The 26,844-nt window shown below is 42.2% G+C and overlaps 1 protein-coding gene across 5 annotated transcripts in view; it reads left to right on the top strand.

The window, feature by feature from the left end:
- SYNE3 (spectrin repeat containing nuclear envelope family member 3) overlaps nt 1–26,844 on the top strand; it is a 69,052-nt gene that overhangs the window by 18,078 nt on the left and 24,130 nt on the right. For 4 of the 5 annotated variants that reach the window (XM_054201117.1, XM_054201114.1, XM_054201116.1 and 1 more), the window contains 15 exons: nt 5,798–5,955; nt 8,865–9,037; nt 9,471–9,780; nt 14,801–14,962; nt 15,716–16,060; nt 17,228–17,364; nt 19,261–19,408; nt 20,181–20,363; nt 20,644–20,787; nt 21,737–21,871; nt 22,834–22,995; nt 23,710–23,873; nt 24,835–24,961; nt 25,134–25,286; nt 25,988–26,137. In XM_054201117.1, the coding sequence (XP_054057092.1) occupies nt 5,812–5,955; nt 8,865–9,037; nt 9,471–9,780; nt 14,801–14,962; nt 15,716–16,060; nt 17,228–17,364; nt 19,261–19,408; nt 20,181–20,363; nt 20,644–20,787; nt 21,737–21,871; nt 22,834–22,995; nt 23,710–23,873; nt 24,835–24,961; nt 25,134–25,286; nt 25,988–26,137 (2,637 nt within the window). In that variant the 5' untranslated portion in view covers nt 5,798–5,811. Of the gene's footprint in view, nt 1–5,797; nt 5,956–8,864; nt 9,038–9,470; nt 9,781–14,800; nt 14,963–15,715; nt 16,061–17,227; nt 17,365–19,260; nt 19,409–20,180; nt 20,364–20,643; nt 20,788–21,736; nt 21,872–22,833; nt 22,996–23,587; nt 23,874–24,834; nt 24,962–25,133; nt 25,287–25,987; nt 26,138–26,844 lie in introns of those variants that run through there. The other variant, XM_054201118.1, reaches the window with a different exon arrangement.

The raw sequence follows: 26,844 nt of genomic DNA, 5'->3' as shown, positions 1-26,844 counted from the left end.
GAAAATTGTCATGTGTGATCATGTTCTGGCAGAATGTCTTGCATTAGTCATAGGCTTCCTATGAATTGTTTGTTCTGTAAGGGGAAAAAAAATTATTATGATATGCATGAGTGCTATATGTACCCATGATGTTAGCATTCCTTGGTTGAAGGGGATGCTTGTAACTAGGATATGGATGTGTTTATTAAAAAAAAATATTTATTCTCTAGCTCATTAATTAGGGCAAACAATCTCTGACTGTCATAAACATTGACTGCAAATAACACAGGAAGAGGCTGTGTTGGAAGATGGCCAAAGCGATAGGATTAACATTTTGAGCCTCTAAAAGATTATGCTGGAAACAACTACACCTTTCATTTGAAACCTTGAGGGCTTCTGCACCTACTCGGGCAGTTTAACTCCGCTCTATGTGTGTGTGGCTTCCCTGGAGGCTCTCAGTCCCTCGGCTTGTAAAGCATCAGCTACTAGTAACGTGATTCACAAGAGCTCCTCCTGGAGTAGAGCAAGAATATTCAGCTTTATCCGCTCTATGATCTGTGCCAACGACCGACCCTCTGCTGCAGTCTGAAGCAGACGGGTCAGAGCTCCCAAGCTCTGCTCCTTCTCAAAGCTCTCTTTGCAATATCCAGGGAAGCTGAAAAGTTATTAAATTATCCCAGATACAATTCCCAGAACCAAAATTGCTTCCACACTCATGCATTTGTATAAAATTTGACACAGTCCAGTGTTTTTTTTTTTTAAATCTTTTTTTTTTCCACATTCAATCCCAGAACCAAATGGAAAGGGTTATGAAAAGTTTGAAGTATTTCAATAATTGGAAAATGGGCTCCCTAATGATGAATGATATGAATTTCCTGGAGCATTTTTGTACTTTTATTTTTGTAAGACCTGGGTTCTGGAAAATAGTCAAGTAGTATATGAATATGGGAATCCAAGACATATTGAAACCATTTAAAAGCCTGTGTTCTATAAATGTAGTGTTTAAAAGAATGTGTAAAATGGGAGTGGTTGTGAGAAACATTTTAAGAAGGTATTTTTTCTTAAAACAAAAAAAAAAAAAGGCAGGATAACTTGGCAGAGAGGAAATAGTACATTAGGAAACATTGCAAAACAATAGGATAATCCTAACAAAAAGACACTGCACTTGCAAAATAACTTCAAAAGTTCTTGGTAGTGCATTACAAATATTTAATAAGTCAGTCTTGCAATGGTCTAAGGGGAGTTATTAGTTGCACTAGAAAGACTGCTGAAGTAGCTGTACTTAAGGAAGAAGTGCTCAGAGAAATTTGGCCCCAGGAGTGCTGGGTGGATCACATGGAGGTGACCTGTGCCTTTCACCGTGTCGGGGTCTGCTGTGGAGACCCAGGCATCTCCACGTCCCTCACAGCACTGCTACTGTGTAATGGCTCCAAGAGCTATAATGCAGAGCAGTTAGCTAATTAATTTATCTGCTCTTTCACAGCAAGACGGCTCCAAGACCACAGCTGATGCAAGGCTGTCTCTGTATCTCTTCTCTGCAGCCCACCCCGACACAAACAGGGCACAGCTGAGGAGCTGAGCAGATTTTATAAGCAAAACCCAGCTTGCTGTTGCTTTGGATCTCATTAGTTTACGTTGGGGTATTCAGCCTATGGGCAAGCTAGGGGGACAGCGTGCGTGCCCCCAGCACCCTGTCAGCTGCCCCTTCCCTCAGGGAGTTTGGGTCACAGTCCTCTGGCTTCCCTCCTCACTAAATGGTTTTGTGCTGGGATGAGTGAGGGGGAAAGGAGTGATGCTGACTTGAGACAGGTGTGTGTTGCCGCAGGAGTTCATCTTCCCCTCTTACAAAGGTGCAGATTTCCCACACATGGTAACCCAGCCGCAGGCAGCCCAGTACAAGCCCTGGGTCTGGCAGAGCAACTGGGCAAGGGCTGTGGTATCATGCCCTCTGTGGTACTGAAACACATGTGCCTGCCCAGATACTGCCAACCAGTGTTTTTGAGGCTGTGGATGGTGATTCAGAGAAGGTAGGAAGGCTACTATTGTGGGAGAGGTTCAGCTAAACGATTCTGGAGCTAATCTGTGTCTTACATTTTCCTGTTCCTGAAACATGCTTTTTATAACCTTTGGACATGCTGCAGGAGCTGTCTTGGGTCATTTATGCACAGCACCCTGAAATATGCTCCTTCCTTACCTCTACTATGTTATTGCATTTGGACAAATAAAACTTGGTTATACTCAGCATCTCATTTTCTATGCCAGAAATTCTTCTGCATAGTTATTACCCTCATTTAGTAACATATGTATAGAGATGCTAAATGCTTTCTGCAGTATAAATACGCCTTCCACGGTATGAATTAATACACCAATTCAAGTGAGATTAAAATTGAAAGACACGAAAAGCATGAAAAGCTGTTTTGAACAGCTACGTGCATTTGAAAATGACTATGATAAAAATAATTCTGCACAAATTGCTCAGAGGATCACACCTGTGATTAAGTGGAGGCTTTCCCTGGCACAGTAGGTCCTGGTGACTGAGTCTGTGGCCTGGGACGGAGGGCTGTCACACCACAGTACAGGTGGCCCTGATTGTCTGCTGGAGGTTGGTCTGTGAATGCTGGATTTGCACAGCTGAGCAGCTCAGGTCTGTTTCAGGAGCTACTGTGTCTCTTTGGTATTTCTTGTACTGATCAGAGCCCTGTGTTTCATGTCCAGAAGTATTGCTCAATCATTTAGTCCCAGTGATGCAGCAGAAATGGGGTAAATACCGTTGATTCATTTACACTTATCCAGTGATCATTTATCCCAGCTTTAGGAGTGTTTGCAAAGAAATTACAGATCTTGCCAAATTTCAGATAGTCAATGGCTGTTCTTCCTCCCAAGCAGACAATAGGTCAGAAAACACACTTTTTCCTTGCAGACTTTTTAGCAGGGCCTGTTGCGATAGGACAAAGCGTAATGGTTTTAAACTAAAGATTTGAACTAGAAATAAGGATGAAATTTTTTACACTGAGCGTGGTGAGACACTGGCCCAGGCTGCCCAGAGGGGTAGGAGATGCCCCATCCCTGGAACCTGATCTGGTTGAAGGTGTCCCTGCTTATTGCAGGGGTGTTGGATTAGATGACCTTTAAATGTCCCTTCCAACCCAAACTATTCTATTTGTGCTAAACTTCATCATCTTTATGGTGCTAGGTATAGGAATTACTTGGTCAAAGTCAGTCAATGATGTTATGCAGGCAGTTGGAGTAGCAAAGTCTTTCTCTTCCCTTGCAAACTGGTGATCTTAATATTGAAATAACATTTTTTCATGGCTTCCTGTGTTAGTTGCTTAGTTGGAACACCTGTATGTGGCATGGAGGTCTGTGTATCTGTGTGTTTTGGACGGAAAGTCCTTGTGCTTAGAGGAGAGCAGCGTGAGGGCAGAGTGTGAGTGAGGTTTCCTTCATGTTAGATGACAGTAGGTTTTCCACTGCTTGTTAACCATGTTTGATTGCCCTCTACTTTTTGTAAGAAATAGGACTAGGATCACGTAATGTTCTGTATTGGCTACTCCATGACTGGAGTTCTCAAGTAAATGTTAAATATGATATGGATGTGCCAGGAACAGAAACCTCTCCTAGGGAGTGAATGCCACTTCTCATCAGAGTCTATCCAGCAAATGTACCGTGAGTTTTTGTTTCACAATAGTGTAACTGGAATCGCCACAGTTTACACTTGTGCATTCAGAAACTATTTGCCTAGAAATGTATGTATGTAACAAGGAAAGTTCTAGGAGACAGTCCCTCTGCAGCTGCCAGATATAATGAGAAATGTTAATGTGAAAATGCGTTGATCAGTCAGCTGCAGACATGAGTGCTGTTTTCTGAGGGCTGGATTATTATAGTTCAGAAATGTCAGTTCTGGACCAGTCATAATTGGAAAAGGACACAGCTGTCTAGCAATCCACTGAGAATAATGTTACTCCTTTAGCTGGCTTTATCCTTAGGATGCTTGTGATGTTGGTCAATGATTTTAGCTTTAATTATATATTCTGTCATATTTTTTATATTTGAGAGAGAGAGTAGCTGCCCCGTGCCGCACCACCCTCGCTAAATCCGGTACATCCTGTCTTATTCTTTAATCTTTCCAAGGTGAGGTCACACTTTTTAAAACTGCCCTCTAACTCTGGACCCTGCCCCATCTGACATCTCTCACTTAGGGAGGAATTCCCTCTTCCATGCAAATGCAGCTTCGCTTGTCTGCACTTGGAGGTCTGACCCGTCCTCTGCTCCAGTAATCCCTGTGGGTAGTGCAGTAGCTGCTCTGTAGCCGCAGCTCTCGCTCTGTGCTGGGACCTGTTGAGCATAAAACCTGCTGAAGGCTGGAAAGCAACAATTTAGACTGTTTCTGTTGCCAGACATCAGTGTTGTGAACATCAATGTCTTGTTTGTCTGGTCTGATGCAGAAGAAAAAGCACTGGGAGCTACAAGGGAGGACATCTAATATTGCATGAATCCATTTACCTCACGAACAGGAACATCAGCAGGATGGTGGGAAGCTTTCTGCCAGTGGGCAGGAGAAGGATGGCTCTCCCTTGTAAAGACTAAGGTGCTGAGAGTAAAGTGCTTACAAAACAGCACTGGTCCAGCTTCGCCAAGAGCCATGCTCTGCCTCTCACACTGAGCACTTTCTTCCACATGAATCGTCCCATGGAAACTGAGGGGGCTGCTGTGGAACTGAATTCTGTGCAACAAACTTGGGTCCAGTAATTAAGCCTCAAACTTTGTGCTGCAAAAATATTTCAGTGATGAGTAACAAAGAGGAAAAGTATTTTAATTTACAGGAGACGCTGACAGCTTGGCCGGCAGTAGTTGTAGGATGTGATCCAAAACCATTTAATGTCAATGGCTGCTCACTGCAGTGGAGCTGACCTACAGGGGGCTTTGTTATGATTCATCCTTATTAGTCAAGTTTTAGTAAGCAGTGCCTAAGGGTGGGCGTAGGATGGCTGTCCTCTATTGTACGGGCACAAAGGAGGCCATATGGGCAGCAGAGAGCTTACATCTAAACAGAGGAGACACAAGAGCAAATCAACAGAGCAACCAACCATCGTACCCTCCTGCTGATTGGGAAGGGGCAACAAGAGAGAGGGAAGGGGAAAATGGAAAGCTTGGAGCCTGGTATGTAATAGAAGTGGCAAAAGAAGAAATCCATCAGTGTTGATATTCCCACGTGATGGCTTGTGAGTGGTTTGTCTTGGCTGTTGCTGACCAGTTCCCATTCTCTGTGGATTCCAGTCTCACTGCATGTGCAGAACTCACGGCAAGTTAACTGAGGGCCTAAGCATCTGATCTCACAAGTTCTAAACGGTTTCTGTACCTCTAAGTTAAGCACATGCTGAAGTGCTCTGCTAGTCTGGTGTCAGATACTCAGTACGTGAGCCTGGAAAGGCACAGGGAGAGTTTTGTACTGACTAGGCTCTGGGAAGAGACAGAACGTGTTTGTGATTGCTGTAGTCAATCTGGAATACACCACAAACACCAGATTAATCTCATTTGAAAGCTTTGAATTAAATCTCTTTACTGTAATGGAGCCTCCCACAGTTCCCCACCTTCTTTTTGTTTCCTGGTATATTTTCATCTGAGGAAAGATGCAGTGTGAATGTGCTCTCTCTGCTCAACTGAATTGTGATACTGCTACATTTTTTGGTATTATCACTAAAAAGGAAAGCCACAACATCATTAGCTTTTCTCCATTGTTCCATTAGTTTGCCTTGAATGCATTCCTGTTCAGGTCTTAACCAAAACCTACTTACTTTCCCATTTCTTATCCTTTCAGCTTCTTGGAATGCAATGACTCAGAAGCTACAGGATGAATTTGACAGTAGCGTGGAGAATGCAGAAGCTTGGATGAAGGCCATCCAAGAGAGACTGAGGATCAATGACAACACCAATGGACCTCGATCTGCCCTAGAAGCCAGACTGAGAGAGACGGAGGTAAGGGAGGAGTGATGTAGCGGTTCAGAGGTGTCTGTCACTGCAGCCATTGTTACAGCAGTTATTGCTGTGAGCTCTGGAGTTTTCCATTAGGAATGTGTCAGCTGCCCCTTCTTGCTGGAATATTTGTCCTGTGTGGATGGATTGCTATCAGTATTTTTTCTAATTTTTCCATCTGCGGTATGTTTACAGACGTAGAAAAAGAGGATAGCAATTTGATATCCCAGGCTTCCAAGTTTTTCAGATTGATTTGGAAGACTAGCAGCAGGTTTGGCAGGTTGAAATGTTTATAGTCTCTTATGAGCATGCTCAAACCTGAAACAATTGAGTCGCTGCTTGCAAGTACCAGATAGTGATGTGTAGATGTGCAGAAGTCCAGCGTACTGTACAAGAGAATCAGATCATGTTAGTGTTCTATTCCTGATAGAGAAAGATTGCAGTGTCCTAGTAATGGGCTGTCCTAGGGTAATCCCCTTGTCCTTTTCCATAAACCTTGATGATAAAACGGTTTACAGCTCTCCTTTATAATCTGTCTAATGAAAAAGTAAATGTTTTCATTTTTTTTCTGGTCTTACTTAATCTCTTGTGTAACTCTTCTCACAGAGATCCCGTTGCAGATTGTGCCTGCTTTCTTACTGTGATTTCACATTCATTAACTTCAGTTTCATTAGATGTTATCATGTTCTTGAAATATCAGAGAATGAAACACTCCTGTTTGTCCCATCTCTACCATTCCTGATTAGAAGGAGCGGTGATATTTCTATGATTAACATTGAAACTATTTTTATACTTGTATTACCTTTAATTCCAACTAGTCTGTTCTTTAAATTAATTGGCCAAACCTTTCCCATCATTATTTACCCAAAAGTCTTTCATTTTGTGTGTCTACTCATGTTTGAACTGCCTTTTCTGAAGTCTAACAACTCCAAAAAAATATTGCACGCTTACATGGAGGACGAGGTAGTATACATGATGGCACAGCAATATCTTCAGCCTTTTTCCTTAACTGTGGCTCACTGCAGGATGGATCTTGCCTCTGGCATAATATAGAGACTGTTCGTGGAGCGATGGATGGTGGCCAGACTTGCATGTCAGTCATGAAAATCTGAAGTATTTCCTCTTGGTCTATAGATTTATTTTTGCCTTTAAATTATTTTCGCTCTTTCCTTTTGTCTGGGAAACTATGATATGTACAGTCTCAAAAAAAAAAAAGTGAGAAACACAGGAGCTTGAGTAGGGAGAGTGGTAGTTTGGCAAAGGGTGTGCGTTCATGGCAGAGCTAACAAGATGTAAGGGTTAGAGGTTTGCGGTGATTTAATATGGCCTGAACTGAAGCCTGTTGACTTCTGTGGGCTTTGGAAGAGTCTATAACATGCAAAAAATCATGTTAGAAGATTTTTTTAATTCAGACTTTGGAAAGTCATCATTCTAAAGAATAACAAGTGTCTGTTCTCTCTTCCTGTATGTACCTTATCCACCTCCTGCTCCCTCATCCTGCCTCCTTTCTGGGCCTGGCTTCCCTGTCCAGCTCATGTCTCCTTGTGATGTGCTCACTGCATCACCTATTGGCTGTTTTCAAATCCAGTCATCGTTTTTCAGTTCCTTTTTTACATCTGGCTTGCCTTTTTTTTTTTTTTTTCATGCTTCCTTCCTGTGGTTTATTTTCTGTTAATTTGTTAATGAAAATGCCAGCCAAAGATAGCAATCATTTAAAAAATGGATTTGAAAAAGAAAAAAGTGCCTGTACAGCCACTGCTTTCTCTCCAGGTGTTGTTTGCTTTCACTTGCTGGAAAAATGTCAGGCTTAGAATACAACTTTTCTCTTAAATTTTTCCTGTCGGGTGATAGCTATGGATTTCTATTTTCTTTCTCTGCCCTACCCTTTCCCCTGCTTTCATGGGTTCTTTTAATCACACTTTTCAGAGTAGATAGTTTGTCCGAATGCCTGTTTGGACGTCACATGCAGATATGCTGTGTACATGCCAAAAGTGCAGTCTTTTCTCAGAACATGAGACTGGAAATCCAAAGGCCTGTGATTTGGTCTCGCCTTTGCAATAACTGGCGTGATTTTTTTTGAACAAATCCCATGGGCCTAATCTTTCCAAAAGCTGATTTTGAACCTCTCAGAAGCCTTTTTCTTCAAACTTGAGAGCAGTTTGCTAGGAGTTTGTAGAACAGCAAGAAAACTGATGGTGTCAGAAATATGGATAAAGTAATGCTGAAAGCTGACATGCAAATCAGGACATAATTAATCTGTTACATTTTACAGAAGTTGTGCTGGTTTTCATCCCTGGGTGGAGGAAGAGAATCTCCTTAAAATTGTATGGCTTAACTTTCAGTCACTGGCATTCCAGTTGGTGCACAATAGACGTTTTCACCAGTTCATAGCTTAGCAGTTTACAGTCAAAGCAAAAGTTGGTAGCAGGCAGAAATTCCACCAGGTAATTTCTCTTGGCTTGTATTCTGAGCCAACTTTTATTTGCAATAGAAAGCCTTTTTAATATCTTTCATGATTTCTTATAGTAGAGCTTAAAACTGAGATGTTGCAGTGTACCCTGTGGAGATTGCTTCTACGCGCTTTGGCAAGTCGGGGAGAACAACTGGCGTGCGTCAACATAGTACTGTAACTTTATAACCACAATTGAAACGCAGCCACTGATATTTGATAGAAGATGATGTGGGTTTTGTAGCTAACTTGAAATATTTTTCAATTGCTACATGGTTTTCAATGCAATTCAGTCCTTTAGGATGTTTAACAATAAACAAATCTGAAGAGAAGTTCATATTTTCTATTCAGGAGAAGCTTTGCAGCAGGCACTTCATGATTTCTGGGTAAAAACAAAGTTTAAATGGCAACAATTATGCTTGCTTTCTTTTCATGCTTTCAGTCTCATTTGTTTTCCTCATAGGAAATACGTGCGCTGGAACCAGAAGGCAACTTGAAAATGGACTTGATTCTTGTGAAGGCAGATGCTGCTCTTCGTAGCATCGGTGAGGATAAGAAGCATGAGGTACTATCTAAACTGAAAGACATTAAAGCCTTGTGGGAAGAGACAGCCATATACATTACTCACTGTCACAGGTAAGACAAAGGTACCCTGCACAAGAGTGCTGTTTGGTGTGTTGAGGCAGTTGTCTCATCCAGTGCTTTCATAAAGTGCTTTTTGCCTTTCTCTGCTGCGTGGGTTGTAGATGGCAATCACTGCTAATCCCAGTGCCATGAGCATGGGGAGGACTGTGCGGGGAAAGAGGGCCCGTGGGACCTCAATGTTGTCTGCCTTCACAGCCAGCCCACTTCATGGTCTTGAATGATGAGTTTGTCCAGGCACAGGGTACAGGATATTTCCTCCCCAGAGCAGGGAGGATGTGGGAAGTGAATCTGGACCAGCTGAAGTCAGAGCAGCTTCAAATTGCTGAGAAACTTGTCCTTCGCGTTGAAGGCCTTTTGAGCTTTCCAGTCTCAACTGCTCCCATCATAATTTTATCTAACTCATCTCTCTTGCTCTCCTCAACAGCCGTATTGAGTGGGTCTGGCTGCACTGGAGTGAGTACCTGAAAGCTCAAGATGAGTTTCACGCATGGATTCACCACATGAGAGTGACCTTGGAGCCTGACATTGAGTTGCAGCTTGGCTTAAAGGAGAAGCAGTGGCAGCTGAGCCATGCTCAGGTTCTGCTGAATGATGTCTTAAATCAATCAATCCTGTTGGAAAGGCTGCTGGAGGAAGCTGATTCCTTGTTCAGCAGGATAGGTGACCCCAGCGTTGATGAGGATGTTCAGAAGAAAATGAGGATGGAATATGAAGGAATCAGGGAAGAAGCTCAGGTACACGTATAAAGAGTGGGAGGTGTTCAGATTTCACCAATATACAGTGCTGTTTGCTGTCTGCTTCTTGAGTGATGGGGCTTCCCTGGTAGGACTGCAAAAGGAAGCACAGCCGAGGATCTCCATTCTTTCAGTCAGTGGGCTGTCTGCAATAGTCGTTATGTCCCAAAATAAGCTGTTAATTGGGATGCTCTTACACTGCGCTTTATAGTATGTTGTTGTAAAATAACTGCAAGCTGCTTACTGTGACCCAGTGAATATTGGTTTAGGTCATCTCTGTACAAAGTTTGAATTGTTCCTCATCTTTCAGCACACTAGTGATACTTGTATAACCAGATCCAAAGTACCCATTCCCAGAGCCAGAGAATACTATGTGCGTGCACCCTTGTTGGGCTGTGATTAGTCCAGATCCAGAGCTGCAGTCCCTGCCTGCAGAACTGGGAAACACAGAGGTGGGAGTCAGCTGTGGCCCAACACTGAGCTTAACCAGCAGGTTCCAGTATCTGAAAGACTTTCACTGCACTTAGATACTAGTTCTTGCCTGATGCTAATCTTCCAGCTTGAACAGTTGTTAGAGAGGTTGGTGTAAGACTTCCTAGTTCATCTCTCAGTGCCGGGGATTTCGTTTACCCTGTTCCTGGGTAAAGATTTCAGATAAGGCTCATACTTTCCACTTCTAAACCTCAGGTCAAGACAGGATTGGACTATGTGACGTGGCTGAGGAGCAGACATCCATAGGTGGGCAAAAGAATTCAGTTTCTTCGTAGCCTATATCAACAGAAATACTCAAAGGGATATTTGAAATATATATATGCACATCTATCACAAACATATAGAGATTAAAATCTAGTCTTTGTCTCACAGTGGCTTCCAGGAATTCTATAAGCTGGAATTACCTGGTGCAAATACAAATCATTTTCATTACATTGGCTCTGCTGTCTGCTTCTGTCATAATGTTGCCTTCTGTTTGTTCCCACACCTACACCTCAGCCCAGAACTGGAGCCCGACAGTGATGTATGCTCTTTCTCGCCCCCGGGTGCTGTCGTACAAAGTTAACTTCAGATCACACTGGAAGAACAACAACATTGGGATGCTCATGCTATTGCTCTGCTTGCTCTACAGATACTTTTTCTATTTTTTTTAAAAAAACACCCCAAAGCCCAAAACAATGAAAAAACTGCCAAGCCGGCACCTTTCATGAGCATGAAATTCAGGTATTTTTTAACCATAAAGATAAAACTGCTGCTGTAAGTCTCTCCAAAAAACAGAGCATATTTGGAAATTCTGTAACTGCAGCTGCTGCAGAGAGGCTGTAAAGCCACCAACAGACTTGCGCCTTAACGTTGATTATTTATTTTTAAAGGTAGATCTCTTCATTACAAGGCAACTGGATTTACAAATAAAGGTTCCCGGGAATTCAGGTGTTGTCTATCTAGATTGCCGTTTAAAATTCTCATTCACTCCCTTCTAACCAAGATTAGTCTTTGGTTTTGAAGCAGGAGACAGTCATTAGCTTTTTTAATAAGGCAGTTCTTTCAAACAAGTAATTTGAATACTCAAAGCCAGAATGTGACCTCTCTGAGACTGGTTTTATGTAGTGCAGTTTCTCTAACTGAGTTGGATACATGCTGCTGTAAATGAGATCAGGAAGTGGCTCATAGTACTTAGATAAAATATGTCTTTATGTCTCCGGCCAACTGAGATGCTAGAAAAAGCTTTTCTTTGGCATTGGTTACAAATACCACATTTCATAGAAGGATGGAGTGAGAGAATCCAGCTAAGAACTCCCTCTTTCAGGAGGTACGGAACAAAAAACCTTGGATTTTGCAGCCGAAGTAAATGCAGAGTTCATTAGCTAATGCCAAGGTTACAGGCACCTTGGGAATTGTCTTGGAAAGTATAACGCTAGTTAGAGAAACCCTGCCACCTTTTCCAACGGGAGGGAGGAATGAATGAAAGAGATGCAGGAGTTGTAAGGCAATTGCTCTGGCCCCTTGCATGAAAAGAGGCCAGGCTAAATTGAGTTGCAGATGCCAGCTGAATGCCTGAGCTGCCTGCCAAAGGAGGCTCGCTGGTGTTTGTAGGTTACACTTGTGTTTGAAGAGCATTTTTAGATCCTGTGCAGTTGTCCAGCTCTATCAAAAGGCAAGCTCTTGGACAGCGTTTCTTAAATGGTCTGCTTGTGACATTGCTTCTTTGGTATCAGCAAATGGTGGATTTCTTTTTTTCTTTCTTAGTGCTAACATGTGTCCTTATCATTCCTAAGTTTTAAAAGCACATAATCTTCTTTTAATTACATTGACAGGGATATATTTAGATGTGGTAGCCATTTCCTACGTGCTTTCCCTTGACTAGTAAAATAACAATATGGAGAGGTTCTGGGTTTTAGCATAAATGATGACTGAAGATGGTAAGAAAATACAGCATGTTGCTATTTAGTCAAATATATGAAATATGTCTGAGCACATCAAATGAATTTCAGACCATGTTGTCTCTGTTAACTGAAGCCTAGTTATTTATAATGCCAACCCTCACCCATATGCTAAAGCTAAGACTAAAAGCACCAGGAAGGGCTACAGGAGCTTTCTGGACTCTACTTGAGATGCTGCAATGGGATTTAAAGCAGGAACTTCTTTTATGTGCTCTAGATTGCCTTCCAGAGAAGGTTTATTTGCCTTTGCTGACCGTAAGGGGAGGTTAGGGGAGAGGGTTTCCTATGCCTCCATCCACCCTGCATGAATACCCAGGGCTGGGCATATCCTGCCTGGACACACCTCTTCCTCTGCAGCCGATGGCAAACCCATTGCTTTCCTCTTGGTGCTCTCACTCTTTCCAAGGCCATGTCCTTGCTTAATATCTCCTTGCACTAACCAAGTGCCTGTGCAGATGGAGTTTAACAGCATCCTGTTCCTCAAACAGCTAACCTTACAGCGGCAAGTGGTACTATATTTTCCATCATTATAAAGTTTCCCTGCCTAACCTCTCGGGGGAGGGAGTGCTCAGCCCGCTCTTGCTAAGTCTTTTGTTTGACAGCAAGCAGCCTGTCCAGAACCATGGCATCTCTTCCTTGACCTCTTAGACCAGCAGGAGGATCCAGACTGTGTGATCCTTTGTTTTTGCTGAATAGCCTGGCCAGGGGTGGGTTATTTTGACTTCCTTTTTAACCCTCTATATATTAGCAGAAGACTTTGGAGTTTAATAATAACTCCACTTTGTTTTTCTGACTTGCTCCCTTTGGAGCTTCTGTGAGTGCAACAAATTAGCCTAAACCTAATCCATAAGCTTGGGCTGACTTGTTTCACTTCAGTGTTTGGCCCATTTACACTGCTATAAGATTGCATTCTTCAAGTCCCTAATTTGAGGTCAAGGTGAGAATCATTTAACCTGTATGCATCACTGTGGATTGAGAATCAAGGCAAGGTGATTTAGCAAACAAGTGAGGTGTTCTGATGGATACGTCTTGGCCACAGAAATCTGCAGTCACAATTCTACTTTTTGGTCTCATCCAAACCCATGTTTCCATAGGTGGTGCTATTAAATAATAGCCCTAATAAGTGGGCAGCATTTCATCCTCCATGGGAGGCAGTTGTCCCTTTGCTGTCCCTTTTTTGTCCCAAAGCAAGTCAACTAACTTCAGGGGAGTCACTCTTTATTTGCACAAGTCAGCACAGATTGCAGTGGTAGTGAGGAAAACAGACTGGTGTGGTGCCATGTAGAATGTGGTGGCTTTGTACTGCACCATGGGCACAACCTGTCCCAAAGGTAACGGGCAAAGTCCCACAGGGACCACCACCCCACATCATATGGGAGATCCCATGGTGACTGATGCTCATGCCACCCTTCTGCTGGCAGGACAGTGATGGCTCACTGCTACCTCAGGCAGGTTGATGGCTGTGAGGACGTGCCCAGAGCCTCACAGACACAAGGGAAATGCAGAGGGGGCTTTAAAACTCTGCCCACCATTGCAGCGATCATCCTGCTGTCTGTGGAGGGCAGCTGGGATCGAGCTCAGCTCAGAGGCACGGGATGTGTCCCGTATTATGCAACATGAAAGCCAGCCTGTTGTCTGCGACAGCAAAGCCTTTCAAGGGGGCTGCAAGTGCTAAATGGATTGCACAAGTAACAATTTTTTTTCAAATGTAGCTATAGCGTACCTTAGTTTTTCTTCATGCCAACTGGTAAAGGGCAAGAAAAAATATCATTCTGATTTTGTAGGAAATAATACTTAGGTTGGATATTATTTTATTTGAAACAACAAAACCAGGATTCCTCGTGATTTGTGTAAAATTTCCATCAGCAAGGTCTAAACTACAGCTGACAAACAAGGGTAACCGGAGAAAAAGTAACTGCCCTGTGAGGGGTGCTAGACTGGATCGGTGGGGAGCAACTCAGGATGCGCAGGCCCTTGTAGATCAGGGATTGTTCGTTACAGAGTGCACAAACTTGGAAATGTAACTTGGAAAATGAAGCCTACTTCCCATAGGCTTAAATTTGTATCCAGGGGAGGTTTAGGATGGATATTAGGAAAAATTTCTTCACTGAAAGGGTTCTCAAGCATTGGAAAAAGCTGCCCAGGGAAGTGGTTGAGTCGCCATCCCTGGAGGTATTTAAAAGATGTGTAGACGTGGTGCTGAGGGACGTGGTTTAGTGGTAACTTGGCAGTGTCAGGTTAGCGGTTGGACTCGATGATCTTAAAGGTCCCTTCCAACCTAGACGATTCTATGATTCTATTCTGTGATTCTAAGTTTTGGAAAGGGGAGGCTAGAAATTCACCTGAGAGGACCTTGCAGTTTGTCTCCTCAGAGACTAGCCACTGAGAGCCTACAGCGTGACCCAGACGGGGACAAGCCTTTATGCCATCTTGTGTCCTGTTTCTTGAGGTGAACTGTTAATGCCTGTGGAGGAAAACTGCTATCGGGGCTTATGGAAAGGACTCTTGTTTATAAATTCTGGGTTAGTGTAAAGGAAAAAGAGCCAGATAAGCACTGTCCTCACGGCTTCTGATGTTTCTTGTTACAGAGCAGAGTGAAACTGCTTGAAAAGATAACCAAGGAACACGAACAGTACAACGCTAACGTCAACCAGTTTCAATTGTGGCTGAACAGTGTGACAGAAAGATTAAACTGCTGCATTGGAGAAGCAACCAAGTCTTCAGCAGAGGACAAGTTAAAGGCACTGAAGGTCCTTAAACAATGTAATTCTAACCGGGAGCTAGGATTTGTGTGTTCTTCATGCCTGTATATGTTTCTCAAACCACACAAGAGCGTACTTGAGAAATGAATTACACAAACAAAATAAGTTGGTGATTGTATGATTGTAACATAGGCTAGAGGAGAAGAATTGTATCAGGTCCTAAAACTATTAGTTGGTTCTCCCAACTGTGGCAGGAGTCACAGGCTGGTCTGTTTTGTTTTTCTAAAAGCCTGATCTCCTACAGTTATGTGTTTCTTTGAGAATCTTGCCCTTTAAACTCGTTTAAATGAATGATATTTGGTAAACACGATCCAAATAGAGCCTGAAGGCTTACAGGTTTTAAGAGTTTAGAGCTGGTGATAAAAATACCAGTCTTGAGAATGGTGTCCAATATTTTGGTGCCGCTGCTTAAACTGTTTAATTTTAAATCTCTCAGAAATCTGACTATTAGTATTTCTTAGTGCCTGCAGCTCCTGTTTTCTTTGTCAGGGACCTCAGCTGACAAGCATTTATGAAAATCGAGCCAATATTTTCAGAAACATGGCAGTTAGTATTACTCAGAAGGCAGTCAGATGACCAACCCTGGCTTCTGATCACTTGAAAAAGGACGTACTTTGAAATAGGAAGTGAAGAACAAAATATGTATAACCAGGAGAGGCGGTATTTTTTTCCTACAGCTTTCAGCTTTTCCCCCAGCTTCCCATTCCTGCAGCTAATTTTTATTTAACTTCTTTTTTTCAGGAAATTGCCAAAAACATTAGAAGTGGTGGAAAGAAATGGAAGCACCTTGAAATTCAGTGTGCAGAGGTGATTCAGAATACTTCCCCACTCGGAGCTGAGAGAATGAAGGATGAACTCGAAGAGCTAAGAAAAGCCTTGGAGATGTTGAAACTGCTGAGTAGTGAGGAGGAGGAGAGATTGCTCAAGATCCAAGAGTCAGAAAGTGCCTATGAGTCCCAAGCCAGGCAATTAGAAGCAGATGTTCAGGACTTGAGAAAAGATCTACAGAGACTAGAAAATTACCTGGAGCCTGGGGAAGGGGAAAAGACTGAAGATGAGTTTGTAAATCTGTGGAGAAAATGCAATGTAAGTTGTCACCCTTCGTATGCCTAAAACCAGCAGGATCAAGTGCAGTCATAGATTGAACACACATAGTCACATCCAACAGGTGCCTGTCCCATTGGTTAAAGGTGAAAAGGAAAGAGTACAAGTGTGTATGAAACAGACTGAGGAAAATCTGAATAGCGACAACGGAGTCTAACCTGTATCTCGCTCTGCACAGAGGGAGCAAGATTGGAGGATGTGTTGGAGTTTGTGTCTTGAGTTCAAAGGGACCGTATGCAAAAAAGAGCACAATACAGAGCAAACACCACAATTTGTTCTACTTAAAAAGAAGCAGAAAAAAATAATGCTTCGCTGTATATACAAATACACACACACACATATATATACAAATACACGTATTTCTGGGGTATTTGGTGAGACCATTTTTATATTATATCCTTAATCCATGTAAGATGGGTAGCTGTTGTCCTCTACCATCAAATACATCTTCACTCCTAAGAAGTCCCAAGTTTTTAGCAATTCAGTATTTACACTAAAATCAATCTGTGGCAAAAAGAAGTGGAAAAGGTTGGTCACACATACAGTAGATAAGAATTTTTACCATTCATTTCCTCTTGAGGGTTGGTTTTGCATTTATTATCTCTTCTCAAAATGCCTTTCATCGCTATTTGTATGTCTAGAACTCAGCAGGACTAACTGGGAAAAGTATATGCAAAAAGGATGCACGAAATACAGACTGGTTGATTCCGGCTACATTTGCATGGGTTTTGTTGGTTTTGTTTCCCTATGTCACCCTAGAATTAACATTCTGTATGTGTGAGTCTTTGAGAGAGATTTGTTCATGCAAAGAGATGCAGTTAACACTGCTCAAAAAACGCATCTCATGTTATATACTGCAATCAGTGAACTGATGCGGGGCCTGTTTGTGATTCACTCTGTTCAAACTGAACCCTGCAGATCAGATGCCTGCAGAGGGTAGGCAGTGGGAGAAGAGGAGAGAGGGAGCCTGCAGGCACAAAACTGTTCCTGGGAATGTTTTCTGCCTTAGCAAAATCCATATTCCTTACAACCAGGAAAAAAGGCAGCAGAAAGGGCACTTGTGAATACCCTGAGAGACAGCCTTATCTCTTCATTTCGTGTGCCAGACACTACATAAGGTGTGATCTGTTCATTATTTTCATGATTAAGGCAACGAGAGCAGCTCTGGCTGCAGAAGAGTCCACGGTTGAGAGGCTGAAGGCTCAGCTTAAGGAACTGCTACGGTTTTCCCCAGATGTGCAGCCCCACGCTGAGAGTGTTGTCTCTGCAATACAGCAGTATGAAAGGTAGTATCTTCTCTCAGACACTGAAGGGATTAACAAGGGCCTAAGAAAAAAGTGATACGCCATCCGATTGTAAGTGACGGGTAGAAAAGAAAGGCTGTTGCTAATCTCATCCGCCTCCACATTTCAGTAAACCTGTAATTTCAGCCATTTGCTGGGAGCTGTAGGCTGCTGGCTATTTTCAAGCAATGATCTTGCATCATTAATGTTGTGTATGGTTCAAAGAAAATTAGATTGTTGGCAGCTAATTTGATCTTCTTAGCATTTTATACTAATAATTTATGTATTTTGCTTGCCTTTCATGACAGCAACTAGAAAATCAGGACAGGAGCTGTAGTAGTAAACGGTTCAGAAGAATTAGGGCCCTCCCTTGTCGAGTTTGTTGTGGTGACTCATCAGCCGTAGCAATAACTTGGCAGAGCGTATTCCCCTTCTCCTGGTGGCATATATGCATGATTCCTGTTTTCAACTTGCCTTGGGTTGGAAACTCTGAAAGTTTAGCCTCTCCCCAGACTTCAGTGTTTCCGTTTCCAGGCTGCCTGGAATCAGGAAGTAAAGAAGCAGCAGCAAATTTTGCAAACTAGAAGAAAGGATCTTTTTTTTAAGGAAAAAGAAAGGTCAGTTTTTTTACGGTATCCAAGCTTATTTTCCTCTGTCCGGTGCACAGTATGCTGTCCTGCTGGAAGGGTTATAGGTCATTATGGGAAAGGATTTCAGTTTAAAAACTAACAAGTAAATGATGTCGAAAGAGCAGCAGAGAAGGCAGGGGACTTGCCTCTGAGTGGAAAATGGCAGCTGCTCTTTTGCTAGCTTCTCTGTGAGGTCTGGCAGCTTCACGCTGAGCCTGGCAGGGGCAGCAGAGCAAATGGCAAAGGACATGTAATGTCAGAACTTTCTATTTATGGAGCTTTTGGCCTCTGCAAGCTTGCCTTTGTTTAGCGTCCCAGTGGCACAGGTAAGATGATTGTTTCTGTTTTTATAGAAAGGCAGTATTAATCTCAATTGGCATTGCTCTTGCCTAACTTGTGAATTTGCTGTTCCCGTATGAACTTCTAGTTTGGGCTGCGTTCTGCCACATCAAATAGGATTCTGCAAACTGGGAGGTCAGGAAAGCTGAGAAAAACAGGAGGCAGCTGCATGGGGTGTGTCACTGCTAGGCCTGTTACTCAGCTGAATTTTGGATAGGCCTTTCTAAGAGAAGCCTGGATATATATAATGAATGTGTGCTGATTTTATTTATATTTTTTTCAATATATATGTACACATACGTGCAGAGCTATGTATGTATGTGTGCACATATATATAAATACAAAGCTTTTATCAGAATCACCTATATATTAGTATAAATGCAAGTGGTTCTGCAAAATTTTAAAACTTTATATCTGAAAAAAACCCATGCATTTTCCTCTTTTTATAGGGAACATAAGGAGATCAGAGGTTTCTAATGTAATTTTTTAAAGGAACAAAGACTCGGTAATATGTAAAACAATACAGGCAACTGCAGTTAAATTCTAGACACTTTTGGATTGTTTCTCCCTTCAGTCAGTGAGGCTGCTCCGATAATAAAATTTGTTAAATCATGCTGGTGATAGCAGCCAAGAAAGATCACATACAAGGGGAGACTGCTGGCTGCTGGAAAGGCAAAGTAATTCCTAATACACAGTTGCACAAGAGACAAATGTGTCTTAGGGCATCTAAATAAAGTTTTGTCGGACGTCTCTGACTGACAGAGCAGCTGTCTGTACGCAGCACCGGGCGCAGGCAGTAAGAGAGACTGAGGCTTTTGTGCTGGATACAGTTTACACATGAATATTGTGTTAATTCATGCCTTGATGAATAGGGTGTTTGGACTTGGATTTCTTCGTAATCCTTCCCTTGGCTGTCACTTTATGCTTGCAGTGTTAGAGGCAAGACATCTAAAATGAGCGCCGATACAGAAACCCAACTGAGAGGACTCTTCCAAAATCCCCTGCAAGATTTTGAGCAGTGGAAGCCATCGGTCCAGATGCTCCTGGAGACTCCGGAGCCAGCGCTCGCTCACATTGAGGTAGACAACCTGTTACTAAGTTCAGAAACTGATACTTGGTTTGTGTTTGCCCAAGCCATGCCAGCAGCTGCCTGCACACGGCTGCCAGACAGCAGCAGCTGGAAGGACCTTTCCAGTATGGCAGGAAACCCCCCTGGCTGGAGGTCAATGCTTAACTATAGCTGTAACAGATCGTCATATTTTCTGCCCTTTGTTTGGTTAACTGGAGCTGTCAACTGAGTAGGCTGAATTAAAGTGATAGATGTCTTTAACAATGATGATAATATTGTTTAGCATTAGCCCAAATCTCCCTGGACAGGAAGTCTGTGGACTCTGTTAAGAAGTGTGTAGTAATATAGTTGTGGGATTAAAACGCATGATTTCTGTATGTGCCCAGGAAGGTGTTTGTTACTCTGTCATCCCTGTGATCTCCAGAATAAATGTGTCTGTGAACAGGGATGGAGTTTATCCTCGGGATGAGCATTCAAGCTGTCCTTTCTGTTGGTTGTTTAGGCCTCTCCTCTGCACAGACAACTCTTTCCATAGTACAGCTTTCCTCTATTTCTGTTCACAAAATGGATGCAGCCCTGGTGCTTCTAACATTATCAGGAAGACTTTTCCTTTAACTGGGCACTGTCCAGGTACCTTCTGTTACCCCTTGTCGGCCCAGCATGCTGTTTTTACCTGACTTTGTCATACTGCTTTGGTTGTGTGACTTGTGTGAGAATAATGTGGTTATATGATTTTTATTTTTTTGGTATGATTTCAATGCAAGATTTTTTTTCTCCTTGAGGCTGCTCTAGCTGAAAGCTCCCAGTTCAACGAGAAGTTGATGACATTACAGCTGAAGAAAGATTTGCTAAACAATATCCTTGGTGAGGAAAAAGCAAAGTCTTTCCTGCAAGAAGTAGCTGAAGCTTCAAAGGAGAGAGAAATTATACACACAAGTCTGCTGCAAAGCAAAAGCAAACTCCAGGTGAGCTTCAAAGCCCATATACAATCTTTGCCTGTGAAAAAGACAATGATCAATCTTTTACTAAGCCACTTTCATAGATAGAAATTTAGTATTAACCATCTGTGCCCAATCCATTTTTCAAAGTTGATCAAACATGCAAATAAACTTGTGGTCTGTTGCATAGTGGAGCTTGGTGTTTGTTGTGAGTTTGAAATGGACATTGACAAAAGTTAATGCCAAGGGTTATATATGTTGAATGCTGGAGCGTTATTTTTCTTTTTCTTTTTCTTTCTCCATCTAGAATTTGATAGCGCAACATAAGGACTTTGATGCTGGTTTCGCACCTTTGCAGAAGAAATTGTCTGCCATCAAAGCCAAATTAGATCTAGAGAAGGAACCGCAACCTGACCTCTTGGGTAAAAAGACACAACTCCAGAGACTACAGGTACATTACAGCAGTGCTTGACCGTGATATCCTCAGTTAATTGTGGTCTCGTTTGTTCATATTTTATTAGCATTAGGAATTCATTACCTTGTCCCCTCAATTAATTGTGTGTTAGATAATTTCATTTGGTCCAGTTGGAGCATGGTGTAAATGAAATTGAAGCAATGCAGCTGAAGAACTGGCAGACTGGGCTTGAGGGAAGGAACAAGCAGCTGGAAACTATTGGTGCCATGCATTGGGCTAGTTTTACTGCTAAAGAAAATGTATCCTGATACTTCCCACTGGGAGTGAAACTGCACAAGATAACCTGAACCAATATAACTCCCTCCAAAAGCAGAGAGTTCCCATTGTCCCACCTCCTTCTGCATCCCCCCCGTCCTGCTCTTTACCTTGTCACAGCTTTGACATGCACTGGATTTACTCCATGGGCCGATTCAGCTGGCCAAGATGAGAAAAAAATAATCAACAGGAAAAGATGATCATTTTCCACTTGGTTAGTGGTTCAGCAAAGGGTCCATCATGCAGTAGAGCCTGATCAAGGTTGGGCCAGGGGCGAGAAGAGCAGGAGGGGAAGAAAGAGGGGATGTGACTTTTCGCCATGGTAAGCTAAAGTGATTCAGCTACATGGTGCCACTTCACCCTTGGTGACCGCAGGGGTGTTATCAACATAGTTCTTTGTAGTACTTAGCTGATTATACTATGTCTCCTCTGGCTGCTTCTCAGCAACTTACCTTCTTTGTTATCAACTGGTAACATGTAAGGACCTACAACCATTTCTTTCAGAAACATTTACTCCTAGATGTCAAAACAATTTTCTTAAAGATGGTGATTGTTCCTGGGTTTTTTTGTCCTCACACTGTCAAATGAATCTACCTTTAGTGTGTGTTTTGTGGAGGTCCGTGCAACATCTAGCATGTTGCCCATGTGGAATCCGTCTTTTTCTCCGCAGATGATCCGAGATGACTTGGCAGAGCTTGGCATTCAAATGGAGGCAGTAGAGAAGCTTGTTCAGTCAAATACCACACACAGGCATGAGATGAACCAACTTTCATCTGACTCTCAGGCTCTGAAGAGGTCGTTGGAGGTAACATAAGGAAGAGTTTTTAGTTGCCTGAGTTGTCGTCAGTTCCCACTATTTAAAAATATTTAAAAAAATCTTTAAGCATATGAGATTATATGCTTTGAGTGACAGATATTTTCATTTCAGGGGAAGAATTCTTATGAATTTCATAACACTTCCAGGATTCTCTGGTTATCTGTAATGTGATTTCCTTTTGGGATAGGATACCATCCGCACAGATTTTATATCTGTATAAATTATTTCTGGAGTGGGCCTGAGATTTCCAACCAAAAGACCTCATAGTTACATTATCACAGAAGTGCTTGGACACCTTCACAGATTCCCGAATAGTGGTTTTGTACCAAACTGTTGATTTTTTTTTTTTTATAGCTTTGTGACTTAAAAGTTAATGAGAGAAATGAGTTGCGATTGGATAAGTACTTGTTTTGACCTGAGGCATTTTCTAGTTTAAACATTGCTATAAAACGACCTTTCAAAGCAGTTTCAGAAGAAGAGCTTGTAAAATTACCTTAGTTATGCAGGTCACCATGAAAATACTTAAGACGAAGTATTACCCTAGTATGCACTGTGGAGTTCTAGTTTCAATCTCAATAATTCCATTTATTGCTGAACTGGACTTTTGCCAAAAAAGTCTGTACAGTCATTTCTGATTCAGGGAGTATATGGTGTATTTAATATTGACTGGGGTATAAAAATACAAACATATTCTTTATTCTGTTTCATCTGAAGAGGAAGGGAGCTATTCTAGTGCTTAATGCCCCCCCATGTGGTTGAATTCAGGCCTGCAGGAGCTTGTAGGTGTTTTCTATGCCACTGATGCTAAAGGATAGGTTTTTTGCGTTTCATTAACGGCTGTTTTTTTCTTTTTTGACCATGAGATTCTGTGCCAGAAGTCACAGCGTTAGATCCCGTAATGAAACTGCTTTTTGTCTGTGTTTAGTTGCTGACATTTTTATCATTTGTAGTTGATGATAAAGCAGAGTGAAGAGTACGTTCAGAAGCACTGGGCGTATAACGACAAACTCTCTGACCTCCAGCGGTGGATCACAGTAACCACGGAGAAGATTGACTCCTACCAGGATGTTGATGGAGAGCAGAACACTGAGGGCAGGGTGGCAGACCTGGAGGTGAGAAAAGCATCTTAGTGTAAGATGTTAATTATTCACTTTGCGGCATTCAGACATTAAGGGCAGGGGTTTTCTAGTGAGGGTTTCCTGGTTGGGGAGAGTAATGATGGTTTGTTTCTCCTGCGATAACTGTTGGTTGCTGCTGCCTCCCTGCTTTGCCCTGTGTTGTGGAATGCGGAGCTAGGTAAAAAGACAAGAACAGCAAGAAATAGCTAAAAACTGTTGAGATGGATAAAGTATTATCAAAGGGATAGGTGGTTTTAAAAAAGCTCTTCCTGCCAGGGTGATATCTCTGGACAACACCTACCTTTGCCTGTCTGTACTCATTGATACATTGAATGTTATTACCCTGTTAGCTAACCTTATACTGTGTTGAACTGAGCTGTCTCACAGCTGCTAGCTTTTCCCTTTGTAGCAGTATTTTGCGTGCTAGATTCACTCTGGCATGCCTTCATATGGGAAACCAAGATATCTCATGGGAAGGCTACAGAAGTGGTGCATTGACAGCTTGTGCCCTTTAAGTTCTGCCATCAGCTCTTTGACCTATGTTGGCTCTTTGCAGGAATCCACAGCATATTTTTTTTCCCGCTAGGTATGTTCTAGCTAGTGCCAACAGAACCAGCATAGTCCTGGACTGAACATGGCCTTCAGTCTGACATAGCCTCTGCTTTACCCAGGATACGTAGAAGTAACTGTAAGGACTGTACGTTTCAGAGATGGCTAGCTGAATTTCCAGATAAGGAGGTCCAGCTGCACCTTGTGGAAGCTCATGGCCAGCTGGTCATGGAGAATTCTTCCCCAGAGGAGACTGCCCATGTCCAGGCAGAGCTGGATCAGCTGAAGGAATCGTGGAGATCACTGAAGGAGATGGCAACTGGGTAAGTGTTCATGTACATCTTCCTCATGTCCCTTCAAGGGGATGCTCTTTACTGCCATATGACCAGACACACTTGATGCTTTGTGCTCTGTGCTGTGAAAGTGATCAGTTATGTTACAATGCAAGGAGCAAGGTGAGGTTTTATTTAATTGTTTATAAACGGAAAATAATTACTTTCAAGAGAACCATTTCAGAGAATCCGGGGATCAGAGCAGCCTATGAAGCTGCCTTTTCCTCACACTCAGAGCAGGCAGTGTCTCGTTAGGATGCAGCTCACCCTGGTACTGCCAGTTCTTGTCAGAGGAAATAGGACATAGACTGGGTGACTTCTGCTCTTCTGCCTCACCTTCCTGTTCTCCCCACTGTCTGATCTGGAGATACATCCAAGGAAGCTGTATCTGCACTGGGATTTGTGCCTTTTGCAAACCAGCAAGAGTATAAACAGAGTTAACATCTTCTCTTAGCTGGCAAATGTGGACTTAATTTATTTTACCCTCACTGTGCAGTGTCAAACTGCTGCTCATATTTGCTAGTCCATGTTAAAATTTAATACTGTGCCACTTGTGTGAATATATCCATAGATAGTGTCAGAATAGGCATAAAAATGAAATGACTAAATTGAGGAAGGCTCGATTGTACTGCCTGCTGTTACCCCACAGGAAGGTATGTTGTCAAGGTAATAATTTTCAGTTCCCGGAATAAAAGAAAAAAAACCCACAAACCACTTGGAAATGTTAGAACTAGAGGACAGGTGCTGCTTTGAGACACTCCTGTCTTGATCTTATTTTGTTAAAAAGATGTTGGAAATAACTTTAATAGCAATAGTGCTATTAATAGTAATAATAGTATAATAATAATAGTGCTATTTCACCAGAGGCGTCCCCAATAGCCCCGCTCAAAACGTGAATGTCTCATCATTAGATGCTTCACTGCACTGATGTCTCTGGTTTTGTGTTTTCAAGTCTTCTCAAAAAGTGGCAGTTAAATAGACCAGTGGCTGATAAGAAGAAGAAAATAGCATTTGTGGACAGCAGATGGATGTCTGGACCTACCTTCTGTCATTTAGATACATATCCGAACCATAAGCAGGTGAGAGGGGGACTCTGTATCTGCCTTCGTATCAGCTTCACAAGAACAATTTTATTGGCTTCATTTGATACTATGGGTTACAAAGTTGGAGGTTAAGATCTTGCAATCAGGCCTTCAGAGGAAACATCTGACATAACAGTAAGGACTTTTTTGTTCTTGTTCTGTAACCTAGGAGGAAATAGAAGGGCAACACATGAGCAGCCACCTGAAGCTCCTACATGACTTTGAAGAGTGGTTACAAGGAGAAAACAACAAACTAACTAAAATTCTTGCTGTGACTTCATCTTCTGCAGAGGAAATTAAGGCACGTCAGAGCAAACTGGAGGTTAGTTTTCAGGGGATGAAGATGGAGACAAAGATTGCAATAAGTGCAAATCCTTCCAACACAACACCAACCAAAAAATAATCCAAAAAAACAAAACAAACCAACCAGCCAACAACAACAAAAAAAATAACAAAAAAACCCCCCACAAAACAAACCAACCTCCCCTCCCCCCCAAAAAAAAAACCACACCCCCAAACCCCTCAAACACTGCACTCTCTGCTTTAGGAGAGTTGGGGACTCTGGAGTAGATGAAGCTCAGGAATTTAGGACAAGTATTTCACCCCTTCTACTAAGAAAGGTCTGCCAGAGCTGGCGTGGTAGAAGGGCAGGAAGCAGCCTGGCTTCTAGCTGTTGGACTGGAAATTTCTGGTGTGGTATGGCAAAGGTGTTCATTAAAAGAAACTGATTAAAATCAGTGTTTGGTATTTGGCCCCACTCTCTTTGTTGAGTATAGCCAGAGACAATGACAATGGATGCTGTAAGAAATGAAACAAACAGAAATATCCAAGGCTGCAGGAGTCCTTCAGATGAGCTGACCCTTTTATAGCATTTCAGTCCAAAAAAAATGCTAACAAAAATAAAGGCGCTATTCCAGAGTACCCAGTAGTTTGATTTAGTACCACTGTTCTTTTGAATGCTGGATTTTAAAAGTGGGGCCTTCTTGAATTCTGAGTTGCTGCTGACCTTGTCTTTGCCTGCAGGAGCTGCAGTCTCGTGTGCCTGAGGGTCAGAGTCTCTTTGAGGACCTTCTTGATCTTCAGCCTGTCTTTGGAAATTCTGAGGATCTGGAGGACCTGCGTTACCGATGGATGCTCTACAAATCTAAACTGAAAGAGTACATGAGCTCACCGGTAGGTGACAGCACTCAATTCATAGCTGCTGATCTCTGCCATTGCTCTTTTAGTTGCTTCACATTGCTAGTCATAATTCAACAGTACATGTGTGTGTCTGCTTAATTAAAACCTCTCTTAGTAAATGCCATCAGACAGAACAAAAATAGCCATGTATTTATAAATATGAGCACAAATATTCTAGTATTAAAATAAGAGTTGTGTGCTATCTTTTTCCCTTTGTAAGCAATGCTACGAGTATTTCTCAAAATGTAAGGTTCAAAACAGAACACAATTGGCTGTTGTCAAAGATGCATGCAGTTGAGGTCTGTGAGATGTTTGTGTGTAAGAGTATTTTGGATATACACCTAGTTCTGGGCACATAGATTTCTAATTTTTTGCCCTTTCTCCACACAACATTCTCCATTGAGTTATTTTTTTTCAACAGTTCCTGTAGTAAGAAAATATTCACTGTTCTTTATTTGTGTCTCTTGCTGTGAGGCAGAGTGATAAGAGCGATCACTGACCGAACTGACTCAGAAAGTAACTGTGCACAGAAGGACCTAGTCCTTTTTGAAACTGTCTTTATTATCTAAGAATTTGGAATTAAATAAAGAGGAGGTATTTTAATGCAAGAACCAAATGATTAAAGAAATTACTGAATTGTATGTAAGACATGCTAAGGATGGCAGAATTCATCCCCATATGTAAGATATTCCATGGCATGC

The sequence above is a fragment of the Rissa tridactyla genome, chromosome 4 (genome assembly GCF_028500815.1).
Source record: "Rissa tridactyla isolate bRisTri1 chromosome 4, bRisTri1.patW.cur.20221130, whole genome shotgun sequence".
NCBI lineage: Eukaryota > Metazoa > Chordata > Aves > Charadriiformes > Laridae > Rissa > Rissa tridactyla.
Note: the sequence above shows the minus strand (reverse complement) of the source record. Positions and strands in the feature narration are given on the sequence as shown.